General features: G+C 45.9%; 1 protein-coding gene across 2 annotated transcripts in view; it reads right to left on the bottom strand.

The window, feature by feature from the left end:
* Positions 1-4,590: 4,590 nt before the first annotated feature.
* MAMLD1 (mastermind like domain containing 1) overlaps positions 4,591-13,330 on the bottom strand; it is an 83,000-nt gene continuing 74,260 nt past the window's right edge. For both annotated transcript variants that reach the window (XM_082062097.1, XM_082062098.1), the window contains 3 exons: positions 8,896-9,042; positions 7,325-7,406; positions 4,591-7,034 (listed from right to left, as the gene is read on the bottom strand). In XM_082062097.1, coding sequence (XP_081918223.1) covers positions 6,016-7,034; positions 7,325-7,406; positions 8,896-9,042 — 1,248 coding nt within the window. In that variant the 3' untranslated portion in view covers positions 4,591-6,015. The remainder of the gene's footprint in view (positions 7,035-7,324; positions 7,407-8,895; positions 9,043-13,330) is intronic.

Below are 13,330 nucleotides of genomic sequence, written 5' to 3'. Positions count from 1 at the left end.
AATATCTTTGGGATTCGAGTCCTGAGCCTTTTGTGCCTCACAGTCCCCCACTGCTAATGGACATTATCAACTATCCTGAAAAGGCACAGGAAAATATATATATTTATTAAAGATTGTGAGGCTCAAACTGGGGGGGGGGTGGGCAGGGTGTTAATGGGAACCACTTAGGCAAATAGTGTAGCCAGAGAATAGGTGAAAGAGAATAATAATTTATGGGCTGAGAAGAGGAAAGGAACACAGGTCCTGGTCTGCGAGGTAATTCTGTTTCCCTGGCTGCCATACAAAGCCAGCAGAACTGACAAGGAGTAGTCTGTAAACTTGAAACAAAGCATGTTTCTGCAGCTGGATGGAGTCAAGCACAGCTCTATATTGGCAAAGAAAAAAGAGATTTCACAACTTTATAGCTTCAGGCTCGTTTCCCCTCAGGGAGCGAAAATAGACCAGTGTCCCCACCTCCTGCCACTGCTCCAGGTCTTGTCTGTCTCAGCCATGCATCAAACAGCTCTGGGATGTGAAACCAAGCAGGGTCAGCACTCGGGTCCTTTCACTCCTTGAAAAGGGTTTAAGACAACATCAGAATAATTAAAGTGTCCTTTTTTGATATAAGTCCGACTTTGAGCTTAAAATGACATTTCTTTTTTCTTATCCAAACAAATTGTTCAAATCTCAGACATTAAATTGCAGCATCATAAACCTTCATAAGGACAAAAAACATGCGATGCACACAAGCCCGGATCTTCTCAGTGGTTTCTGGCTCTGATACATGTGAGACCAGCAGCAGGGCTCAGCCACGCAACAAAGGGCCTTTTGGGCTGTGGGGACAAAGCATTGCTGTAGCAGTGACACATAGCCATGACGCAACCCCCAACACTGTTACGCAAACCTTGAGAGAAACAAAACAAATTTCCACCATCTCTACATCCTGAGCTCAGGAAAGCAAAGAAATTGAGCTCCATGTCCCCACCACATGCATGGTCATGGCTGCCCAACACCAACACACGCAGCCCAGCGCAGACAGCACGAGCCCTTGTTGGGCAAACGGCTGCTTCGGGCAGAGCGAGGATAAAAGCCAAGTCCCAGACCTGCCGCATAAGGGGAAATGGATTAAGACGTATAAAACAGCATATTTGTTCTGCACAGTGCTGCAAAACCATCGAGTGAGCAGGGAGGGAGCAAAGAAAATGGCTGTGATTAACTACACCTCTACTGGTTTCAGCCTGGCTGCTTTAATAAGGTGCCTTTCCCCGGTTTTATGCAGGATTGTACACAGGAGGCCTCTTGACCAGCCAAAGTCTTAAGTTCTCAGTAACTCCTGCAGCTGCCAACAAGTACTTGTATTTTAGCTTGCCCAGGAGAGACCCTTATTGGTATTTAAAACACACCACTCTCCTCCAGACTCTTGGCTTTAAAAAAAAAAAAAATGCTATATATACAGCAGGAAATAGAAGGTGAAACAGGCAGTAATTTGGCATTATGCATCAAAACCTGAGCTCAGACTTAATAAACGGCTGGGCAGATGTGCCAGGGCTAACTGTGGCCCCAGGAGCACGTGCCACCTGCCCGTCACTGCAGACATGTGGCAGGAGAGGAGGCAGGGCTGGTGTGGCAGCCGGCCGCTCGCCCTCACACCTTCCCTCGCCCTTGCCTGCCCTGCAGGCAGGTGCCAGCGCGGAGCAGGTCCTCTCCTGGGACTACCCGGCACATCTGTGGTACCTCTGCCACAGCACAAAACCATCAGGGCAGGACCAGGAGGCAAGTGCCAGCCTCCTGCCAGGTGCTCGCTCTGGCTCCCAGACTGGTGTAAATCAGGGGTTACCCTGCTGCAGGCAGTGGAATAGCTCCTGATTTACAATATCCTACACAAGAGGAGAACTTGACCTTACACTTCAACATCAGTGCAGCTTCCTTTGTTGAAAGCTTCTTAACCAAGACATGTAATCAATCTTGGAGAGCCACTGAGCAGCAGAGCTCAGGTTCTGCATAAGTCAGGGCTCAGCCTCCTGGGGAAATTGTCTGATCCAGGCTTCCATGACATCTATTCCTAGGCGCTGCCTGCGTGCTCTCTGATAGGAATGAGTGTGGTTTTCTGTTTTGCCTTTGTCAAAAATGTGTTGCTTTACTCCACAAGGAGAATTTTTCCATAATGTCTGACTTACCTATGCTACTAACCTTTCAGACAGACAGGCTTTTTGTGAGCTCAGGTCTTTCTTTGGAAATTCTGGCCTTTATAGGCATTTGATGTTATTTTAGAATCTAAGAGGAAAAGCTTACTGCCTTACCTCTGTTTTCATGGCCGTAATTATGAGGGCAGTCTGGTGACGTAACTTGCTTGGGAAATAAATGATAGCTTTCAACAGAAAATGCTGTCAGACACTTGGTTCCTTGTAACTATTTTAGAAATCCAAATTCACTTTGCACTCCACAGCACCAGATGCTGCTCTTGCTTATGCTTGTGTAAGTCCCGTGCTACACTGCTGCCTTCAGACCTACCCCATGTTTACACTGCCTGTGAGGCAGCAGAATTTGGCTCATGGCATAAGTCTATCTATACCTTGTGGTGTGATCTGCTAGTCCAGTAAATGCAATGGGAGAACTGTACAGATGCATTTAGTCTTACTCCCTCACCAGCTGTAACTATTCACCTTAGTGATACAGACTGTGAAAGCAAAGGTAGGATTAGACTTCAGGTATTTTCACATTTTAAACAGGTAGAAGAAAAGGGGAAGGCAAAGCACAGACAAAGGTTATTTTTTGCAGAATAAAAGAGACAATTTCTTGTGATAGAGCCTGTTACAGCCTGACACCAACCAGAACCAGAGTGCTAGTGCTCTGCTTGCTGAAATGTTACCCCACGGTCATCACACCTTCACCCTGCACATCCCTGCGCTTTGTGCTCCAGCACAAGCCACCTGCTGAGCTGGGGGAGAGGCAGCAGCTCCCGGGCTGCAACCCAAACAGAGCACCAGTCACAGCAGTTATCTGCTAACCCCACAAAAGATATGTTTAAGAATTAGCAGTTACAAGCACAACCAGAGAGAACACGATAATACTTAGCCCTGTTCTTCTTCCAAGTGTGATACAGTCCTGACTCCTGACAGCAGCTCTGTGGCAAGGAAGGATCGTCATTCCCTCTCGAGACATGAGGAACTGGGATACAAAGAAGTGAAAAGCTCTACCAGCTCAAAAAACAGACAAAAAAAAAAAACCCAGAGTGAAAACAATTGGGTACATGATAAACCATTTACCATAAAATCTGTGGGAAACAGTCGGGTTTTGAAGATACCCCCCTGCAGTGTTTGTAACCCAAATTCTGCAGAACTGAAAAGCTGAGAGGTGCACTGACACAAAACAAAGAATGAAAAGAGGGCACCTTATGATGTTTATTAATATCCTAAAGAAGAGCGTGTGGGCAGCAGCCTTGTCTGCCATGTGTGACTGCCATGCTGTAACCTGGCGGGGCTCCAGCACTGCCGGCTCCCAGACCTGTGGTCAGACCCGCAGCTCCGTGAAGCAGCAAAGCGCCAGCCCCAGCCAGCACTGCTCCCTGCCAGGACACTGCTCACGACAGAAAAGCTGCTGAAATGGTGCCAGTTTTCATGGCCAAACAAACTCACCTTTGTCCTCGCCACAGATGTACTCAGAGGTATTTCTTCCCCTCTCTGCTGTCCGGAGGTGAGTCGGTGTTTCTGTCTCATTCAGACACTTGTTGAGTTTTACAGCCTGATTTGGGCAATTGTTTGGTGGGGCTGATTTCCTTTGCTGGAAAAACTGGCTCCTTTCCTACTTGCCCTGGTTTCACGCAAGTACGTGCCATTCTTAAGATCAAGCCGGTTGGGAACCAGTTCTCTTGGAGTTTTTTGCATGGCAAGGACGTGCCTTTGCCATCATGAAGCCACAGGGATCTCTCACAAAGTCTGGGATGGTTGTACTTAGGAGGGGTCTCCTCCCTACCCAAGCACCAGCAGCAGAGCTTGTACTTGACTGCTCTAAACCCTGACTGTCCCATCTCAGTTTTGACTTTGAGAGCTGTTTTCTGCCATCCAGCTCCAGAGAAAAGGCTTCTTGAAGGGTGAGGACAACCTTGTCAATGCTCCTCTCCAGCATGGACCACTTTGAAGGAGATCCCCCCAGGAGATGTCCTCAGGCTTGCAGTGCCCACAGTGTGGCCAGGACAAATAGCAGCACCGACACGTCTTCTCCACCAGCCCTAGGAAGCTGGAGCAGTGTCTGGTGCTGTTTACACTGGGCAGTTCTAGCTACAGATTCTGTTTGTGCATTTATTTAAGATTGCCAAAATTTTCCTGTTTCCTCCTAGCCCTCCTCCCTGCCTTGGCTCCCCCAGGGCAGGTACCAGCAATCCTGCCAGACGATTTCTGTGTCAAAGGAGTGACATGCAGAATCCGCCACTGCCCTGGCAGGCAGCGCTGAATGAGCAAGGTGGGACTGCACCTCAGCCCCCCAGCCCTCCTCACGGCTTTATGTTCTGATGGGACAACTGATACCAGCTTTTAGAAACAAGAACCGTAACCTAAATAAATGTGGTGCCATGTAAAATAAAACCCAACAGAGATTAATTTCACCTTCACTTATAATTAGACTGGAAAAGGAAAGTAAGCCTAAGAAATGCCATCTTAAAATAAAATTAAAGCCAGCTTCAATTCCTTGCCTAGCCCATTTCTTCCACTAACAGCACACAAGCATTTGTACATGTTATTAAATTGACGTTGTAGCATCCTGGACAAATCAAATTAATTCAAATATCTGCAGGTATGAAACGCTGTAGCTGAGAAATGAGCACATGAAGTATATGCAATTTTCCCTGGCAGTTTATTATGGTATGAAGAAAAAAACATTCTGTGCTTGAAGCTGACGTTATATTACAAATGTATTGCGAAGTATGACGTGACTATTAAAATATGATTACACAAAGTATGAACATTTTAAGAAGTTTACAGTACAGTGAATCTTTTATAAACAGACTCTTAAATATACATAGGACAACAGTAGCTGACAGAAAAACATCAAAAATTAACTATTAATGTTTATAGACTTTTCCCCTGAAAAAAAGTCTCACATGAAAACAGAAAATCTGAAAAGCCTTAAAACCAGGAACAAATCACCTGTACACTACAAATATACATGGCAGAGGTGTGCAAGCCAGAGCTGCCTTTTCACGGAAGGGCACGGTCGGCAGGGAGGTTTGGCAGGGGCTGCCCAGCACCTCCGCCCCAGCATCACCCAGTTCGTACAGCACAGAGCTCGCCCGCCCGCGATGTCCAGACACGCGCCGGGCAGCAGCTGTAACATCACCAGCACACACTCGCTGCAGGACAATGGACGACACATTGTCAGTGTCAAATCGACCTACTGGAGTGTATCAAATTGAGAACTTGCCCGAGATATTGCAAATGGATCTCTGTGGGCAGATCTCTGAATGCACCAGGAGCCCAGATGGGACCTCCATATCAGAATCGGGCTGCAAGACTGAGCCACAAGGGAATCAGCAGCTCTTTTTAGGGATTTTATTTTTTTTTTTTTTAATGCAACTTTTCCATCTTTTCTCTTCATATGGGAGAACAGATGCCACATCTGATTTCTGCTTAGTCTGGTTGCAATGACACCCCTAGTTCATGTGTTAAGTTATGTCAAAAACATAAGTAGTTTATGCTGTAATACACAGTATTACTGAAACTAACAATATTATTTGCATATTTATAACAAGGTATAATGAAATCACTATAATAAAACCAAAAGTTATGCTATAGATTTATTTACAAACAGTCCAGCAAAGAAGTATAAATACTTCTACATTTAAGGTTTAGGAAAACATAATTTACAAAATATTCAAATATATACAGTCATCTGAAAAACTGCCAATATTAAACTTTGATGCAGGCAAAGAATTGGCTGAGTCTCTTCATTCTGTATTGAAAGAGGCAGCGGCTTTTGTGGGTTGTCTGCTGCTTTTCGAAAGTCACACGTATGTTTTTTACAATGAGACTGCTTCTCTCTGAGCTAAACATGCCCAGAGCTTTGAGCGTGCTGTCCCAAAATGTCATCTATCATTGTCAGATTGTTCAACCACTCCTCGTCGTTGCTGCTGCTGTTCTTCATGAGAGAGTCGAGGAAGTCGGTGTCGCTGCAGTTGGTGGGCATGACGGAGCTGCTGTGCTGGGACACAAAGTCATACTGCGGCAGCTCGGCCGCCGCGCTCATCCTGGGGAAGGCATCGGGCGGCTGGCCGGCGGCCGGGTAGCTGGGCGGGCCGAGGCCTGAGGCAGGATTGAGCTGGTTAAAACTGGACACTCCTTGTGGCATTGATTTCATAACATTCATAGCTGGCAACGGTCCTCTGGTTAAATTGTGTCTCAAGTTCTGATTACTCATTGAGCTCAAGCCCTGGCCAGACTGCCCCATGCTCAGTTTTTGCATCTGTCTGACCTGGACGCCGGGAGCGATCTGATTAGGCGGCACGACAGGCTGCTGGGAGAACTGCTGACCCGGTGCGCTTGGCCTCACGCTCTGCTTGGAGAAGAGAGCGTTACCGGAGAACTGCTGCATGCTGGCATCCATTTGGCTTTGATTTGGCATTCTTGGCACAGCGGTCGGCGCCCACATCTGGGCAGATGAGCTGGGGTAGACGTTGGGGATTCTTGGCATACTCGGCTGCCTGAAGTGCTGCTGAGTTGCAGAGTGATTTGCTAAGGAACCAGAACTGAAGCCTGCCATCGGCATCCCCGGCCGCACAGCAGAGTGGCTGTGTACTGTTTGGCACCCTGAGTTCATGCCCAGTGAGTTCTGGCTTGGCCGCAGTGGGATGTTAAAGTCAGAATTAGGTGGAAAAATCTCCTGCTGCTTGCCAGGGTTGTGTGGAATCATCACCACGGTCCCGCTGCTCTGGCTGGCGGTGGCCGGGGCCATGCCAGAGCCCAGGGAGCTCTGGAGCATGGCTGGGTTCGATGGCAGCATGCGGTGGTTGGGCGGAGGAGCCGGCATCACCTGGCTGCAGTCAGCGGCAAGGGGCTGCGGCACAGCTGCGTACAAAGAGACACGTTAACCTGTCAGCACACGTACAACCCTGGAAACACGGCAGAGCCTTAAAAGGCTGCTGCTCCATCTTCCTCTTTCATTACATGGGCCTCTCCTCTGTGTTCTTTGTAATAGTTATTACTGGAGCGATAAAGAAATGGGTGAATCTCATGATATATGAGAAAATGTTATATGCTTTTATTTCAGGGCAGAGAACCATTAAGCAGCCTCTTTTAATCAGAACCCAGGCCCTGGCTCCTCGAGGCTTTTCATAGCATGCCACTTCCCTCCTTACCTTGGAACTGATTTAATTGCTGAGCTGCAAACAAACTCCTCTGCTCAGATGTTACTCCCAGCATGTTTTGTTTCTGCTTTTCCTGGAAAACAAGAGGCATAACAGTCAAGCTGCAGTCTCTTGCAGACACTTGAAGTGTAGCCACTGTCATCATTAACAATTTCTCCTGTAACACACACCTCTGACAAGACTCAGCCCAGACAGTTCATTTCAGACCAGATCTTAATTGTTCCCATGCCCCTTCTTGCAGAGGTGTCCTGACAACAGCCCAGCACAAGAAAGTGCAGCCTTCAGCAGATGCTGTGCAGGCAGCCTAAGGCCCAAGGGAGCTGGATGAACATGGAGACCCTTGTGTTCACCAGCTTACGAGTGAAGTGCAGCACAGCCAGAAGCTGCAGGAATCCTGATGTCTCCACAGTGCTTCTCATGCTGACTACTTGGACGTGTTCTCTGAAGTACCAGATCCGGAGACAAAAGGTGCCCAAAAGTGTATTAGTGAACAGAATCTGCAGCAGCATTGCAGGGACACATTGCCAAACAGGAGACTGCTGGTGACCATTACCCTGTCTGAAGGATGGCTCTGCTCATTTGTACCATCACCTTTTGTGCCGGTTGCCACTTCTAACGAGAACAAAGCAGCGAGCCAGAGCGAGCCAGGGATCCTCAGCAGATGCTCCCTGAGCAAGGCATTGCTGGCTTTCTCCAAGTGACATGATTTGCATCTCCCACCATTTAACCCCAGAACTCGCCACCACACTCTAATCCTTGCTGTGGACAGCAGCTGTGATCTGGGGAACTCTACTCGGATGGTAGAAGCTGAGGTCTGGCTGAAGTCTTGCTGTATTAGAGCAGCACAGAGAAGCTTGAAGCCAATTTGTGACAAGGAGGCAGAGTTGATTTTGAAAGGGAATCTGATCAATGAGCAGGACAGTACTTGGTTGAAGGTTTTCCTGAGCTACTTCTCGTCTCATTTCCCATCCAAAGAAATGAGTCTCCTTGACCTGAATCCAGCAGCACACTCAGAAAGTCAGGGGCACATGTTCAATGCTGCGTCACCCAACTCATGTGTGGGATTCCTCCATCCCTGCTCCTTTGTACAGCATGTTACAAACCTCATACATGGACTTCTGTTGCTAGAGAGACCAGCATATTCCAGGACAAACTGGAGTCTAACAGTGATCTGGTAAAACCCCAGGGAACCAGAGAGAAAGGCAAGCATGGAGAACATCTCTCCTAGAGCTGACTCAGTCTCCAAGCCTCCTTTCTCTGCATTTTCCCTCCCAACACTGTAGCTGACCAAGGATGACAGCAGTGATATGGAGGTGACTGAATCCTTCCCTTGCATACGAGTGGGCATATCTGCACTTGGACATGCTGGGCAGCACTTGACCACGGCCTGCCTTGGGTATGACATCCTGGACTCACCACCTCAGCCCCAGTCTGACTCAACCCAGCAATTCCAGGGTGACTCCTTAGTGTTTGCTGACTGGTGATTTCCCCATTCCAGTTAGTCCTGTCCTTCCCAGTGAGGCGGACAGCACAGGAACCCACAGAGGCACTCGGCATCCTACCTGCATCAGCTGTCGTTTCATTATTTGCTGCTTCAGTAAATGGTTTCTCATCGTGTACCCATTCACCGTGGCTGGTGCCGTCACAGAGCCTCCGCTTGGGATGGAGCCCGGCTCCTGAAGTCTGGCAACCATTCCAGTGTTTTGATCCTGCCAAGAAAGATGAAAAAAGAAAATTAATCTCATCAGGGAGATAACAACACAAGCCCTTATCCTCTTGATGTCCTCTCTCCAGTCTTTGGCTGTCCCCAAGGCCAAAACACCTTGTGCATTCACATGGACCCACACATCACAGTGAGGACAACGAGGGGCAGGGGACTACTCTGATTTCTGAGGATCAGCACAAGAAGAAGTGAGAGAAGCAAAAGGTTAATTCAAAATTATTTGTGACTAGCCCAAGGCTACAGGACTGATTCACCACCATTACTGGAGTCACATGGCTGCCTGGGTGGCAGAAGGGATGTGAGTAAAGTGTCACATTTCCCACCAGTTCTCCAACTGCTACACTGAAAGACATAAGGAAAGAAAAGTTGCATCAGAGTAGGATTTGGCAATTTGATATAAAGGAGAAACCTACAGTAAAAGAAAACAGCTATCTAAAGGCAGAAGCGGGGAAAAGGTGCCATCGGACTAGGGACCTGGAAAGATGGGGAAGATGTGGGCCTGGGATTGAAGTGGCTCTTGTGGTTTCCATGACTGGACAAATGAGAAGACCTAATTGTGAAAGGAGAGGAGAACATATAAAAATGCCGGTCAGGTCACGGCTGGGCACAAGTCAGCAATGCTGTGGGCCTGATTCCTGGCTGGTGCAAACTGGCCTTGCTGTAAGTCCTCAGTGCAAGATCTGAGTTGACTTTCACCAGCTGAAGATTTGACTTAAAAAAAAGAGTATTGTGGGGAGAAGAGAAAAAATAAAATCCCAAGAACATGATGAAGACACAATGCAAAAGGGAAAAAGAATTTAAAAAATACTGAAGGCTAAACATCTTAGGAGCTGGCAGGTAGTCAGGGAAATACAAGAGAAAAACGAAGTGGAAGTCAGGGCCTCACTGAGGACAAGTGAGTGCTGTAACCAGGACCAGCAGTACTAGTGTATTCCCCTTTCTCCATTTTCACATCCAGCTTCTACATTATTTATGATGCTTTGTTATTATTGGCAGGGAGAAGTATGTATATTATATCCAGCATCCTTAGCTGGGCCATGCTTCCTTTGTTTTCAGAATGGAAGCCCACATCCTTTGTTTGAGAATCAATGTTATCAGGAGATAAGCAAGAAGAAAATGGTTGTTGCCTTTTGACATGTGACAATTAGAAGCATGCTCAGAAGGAGAAAACAGGATACGAGCCATGTTTCAGAGTTGCCAGAAGAAAGCCTTGGAAGGCATTTGTCACCGGGCAAGCTTCTCGGGCCTGGGGCACCTTTCCACAGCAGTTTCACCATGAGGAATCACCCAACTCCTTCCAAGATATTCTTTGTAAGAGCGATTACCAAGAAGGTCACTGAAATGACTAATTTTTATGGTGCCTCCTTTTGTTGTAGCACTTTGGTCTATTATGCAGAAGCACAATTGATGAAATGTAAATGCCTGCTAGATAATTTACTAAAAGACACAAACCTGCAGCTCATCACTGCTCTCATTATCATTCCTATTCATGGGCAGTCTCATATGACTAGACTTTATTACTGGTGCTTTCCTTACAATTCTGCTGGACATGTCTCCTCCTCCTCCTTCCCTCCTACCCATTTTACTCCTTGTCTCCCACAGAAAAAGAGGGAGGGTAGGAAAAAAGTAAATATGATTTACTGCAGATGTAAATATGAAAGTTCATGTAAAGCTAGCACTTTGCTTTCATGTCAGACATGATTCTGCAGCTACAGTTAAGCTTTGAATAATGCAGATTGCCTCTAGGGGAATATTTGAAAGTGCAGAGATTCAGTTTGTGTACTCTGCACATGAAAGACACTGAAATGTTCATACCACCAAAATCCCTGCCATCTATCCAATTTCCTCCAAACTTGTCTTGTTGCGTGCAGAGGGTCTGTGCTTACTGAAGCAAATGAGTTTAGTGCAAGGACAATCATTCTGATGTCTTGCTCAGGGCTATTGCATTAACAAGTCATAACATTAAAGTCTCTTTTCCTAATCATGTCCACCTCATTCTAATTTCTCCTAAGCATCATCAAGAAGATAATGTTGATTTTTCCATATTATTAATGTTACAGAAGTGTAAATCACATTATTAATTGCAGTTCTTGTGCTGTGGCAGTACAACAGCTTAATTATATGGGACTTTCTGCAGGCACCCTATAGCAATAACGACAATCAGCGAAGTTCATTTGCAAATACACAGAATAGGTTGCTGAGTTTTTCAGAGCAAAGTTGTATAACACTTAATTAGCCAGTAAAGAAACAATCTACAGATATAAATTTTGCTTTTGGGGACATTAGGACAAAATAGTGTAGATGGGAAGACAAGAAATGAATTAAAAATTTTGCGTTCTACAGTTCACATTTAGGTTAAGTGAAAAAAAGAAAAAAAAAAAAGAAAAGAAAAAGGAAAAAGTTCTCTCTTTTCACCACTAGTGGGAACTACTGTATTTCCTTACAATAAAAAATAACCACCTAAACGTCAGGACTAAGAATAGCTCTGGTGTAGTCTAAAGGACACTGCTATCTGTACCAAAGGTTAATGAACTTTAAACATTTTTCCTTTTCATCACTCCCCAAGAAAAATCACTTTCCTTCCCATAGTAAGGGCATGCCAAACAAGCCATAATCTTAACTTGTCTATAGTTCAGACTATCGCATTTTAAAATCCAGGAAGACAGCAAAGGGAGAAGGATTCTCGTCTCAAAGTCGGGAACGATGGAAGTGGATATTCACAGCCAAAGTGCCGTGCAGCTGAGCCAGCTGCCAGCTACACTGGAGGATACAGATGGCTACAGGGGATTCTTATTCTTCTTTTTTTTTAAGAGAAAAAAAGCGTACGTAGGTATGAGGGTTTTTTTGCCATTCACCCCGCAAACTCATATTGCAGTATCAAATGGGCTGAATTTCTAGCCAAATGGCACGCTGTGCGGACCTAGAACTGGAGAGCATGTATTTCTGTTGCTAGGCAAACTGTGGCACAGCAGATCTGGAGCTCCTGCAGCTCTCCCTGCGCTTTCCAGTGTGGCAATTTCTGTTCAAAAGGCACTGGGGCAAGCTTCACTGCTCTGACTTGGAGAAAAGAATCAGGTTCCAGGTTTGCAGGAATGTATCCTGTTTGTGTCAGTATTCCACCACTGGCTGTTAATTGTAAAAGCCACTGCACAGCCCAGTGAAACCAGTCCCTCCCAGCCACCCAGCCTGTGCACAGGCTGCCCAGGGTGGGCAAACGCATCTGCAGATCCCTGCGTCCAGCTGCAGTGAGTCTGGGTCTGGGCCAACACAACATTCGGGCACACGCTTAATGCAAAGAGTGCAAACAGTCCCATTGAGATCTACCATGTATATTTATGAATCTACATCCTTCTAAAAACCCGCTGATGAGCTCGACCTGTCCAGCTCCATCATGTGATTATGTACAAGACGCACAACGGCAGTAAATAAGCACAAAGATACATGGTTCTGTGTGAACGCGGTTGATAAACTCCAGTCCTCGGCACTTATTTATATATCCAGTAATCACTTTGTGGCTTCACTTAAGCGAGAATGAAGAAATTTATGGCCCCTAATTCCTCTGAATCCTCATTAACAAACAGTCCAAAAAGAATTTAAAAGCAAGACTTTCTAAGGATCTGAGTTAGAGCTTTAATCACTCTTTGGCAAATATGTTAAAATCCCTCTAATCTTTAATAAAGAACATTCATTGTTTTTTCAGGACTATGTGAAAACACTAAACTCATTTATCATTATTAAACTTTCCCATCTGCTCTTACAGTGTAACTCCAAAGACTATAACAAAGAAATGTACATGTTAAATTGTATTGACTTAAGCCCAGAGCTATTGGAGATGTACAATTTATTTCAGTGAGGGCATGAAGGGGACCGCAGGCTGCTAGACAGAGTCATTTGTCCAATGCTGAAAAGACAGTTATCTGCACCAAAATGGCTCTTGGAAAGGCACATTTGCTTTACAAGAAATAAGCTGCCAGGTGAGACCATTCAGCATTATGTTACAGACCCAGACAATAAAACTAAGCCATGAATTTCAATAGTTAACAGATGGACTAATTAGAGACAGAATTCTTTGCGGTTCTAACAGATAACCAGGTCACAGCAAGGTTACTGAGAGAGAGACAGGCAGCTCTGCGAATTTCGGTAGATATTTGCAGAATCAGGGGAGAACTGCACTTCCTAACTGAAAGCATTAGCAGCTAGTGGAAGAATAGAAACACGCCTAATTAAAAATGCCTGTAGTACCTGCATTTAAAAAGTTTCTTCCATTTCAAAAG

Source organism: Streptopelia decaocto, assembly GCF_964273445.1.
Source record: "Streptopelia decaocto genome assembly, chromosome: 10".
NCBI lineage: Eukaryota > Metazoa > Chordata > Aves > Columbiformes > Columbidae > Streptopelia > Streptopelia decaocto.
This window is presented reverse-complemented; position numbering and strand designations above follow the sequence as displayed.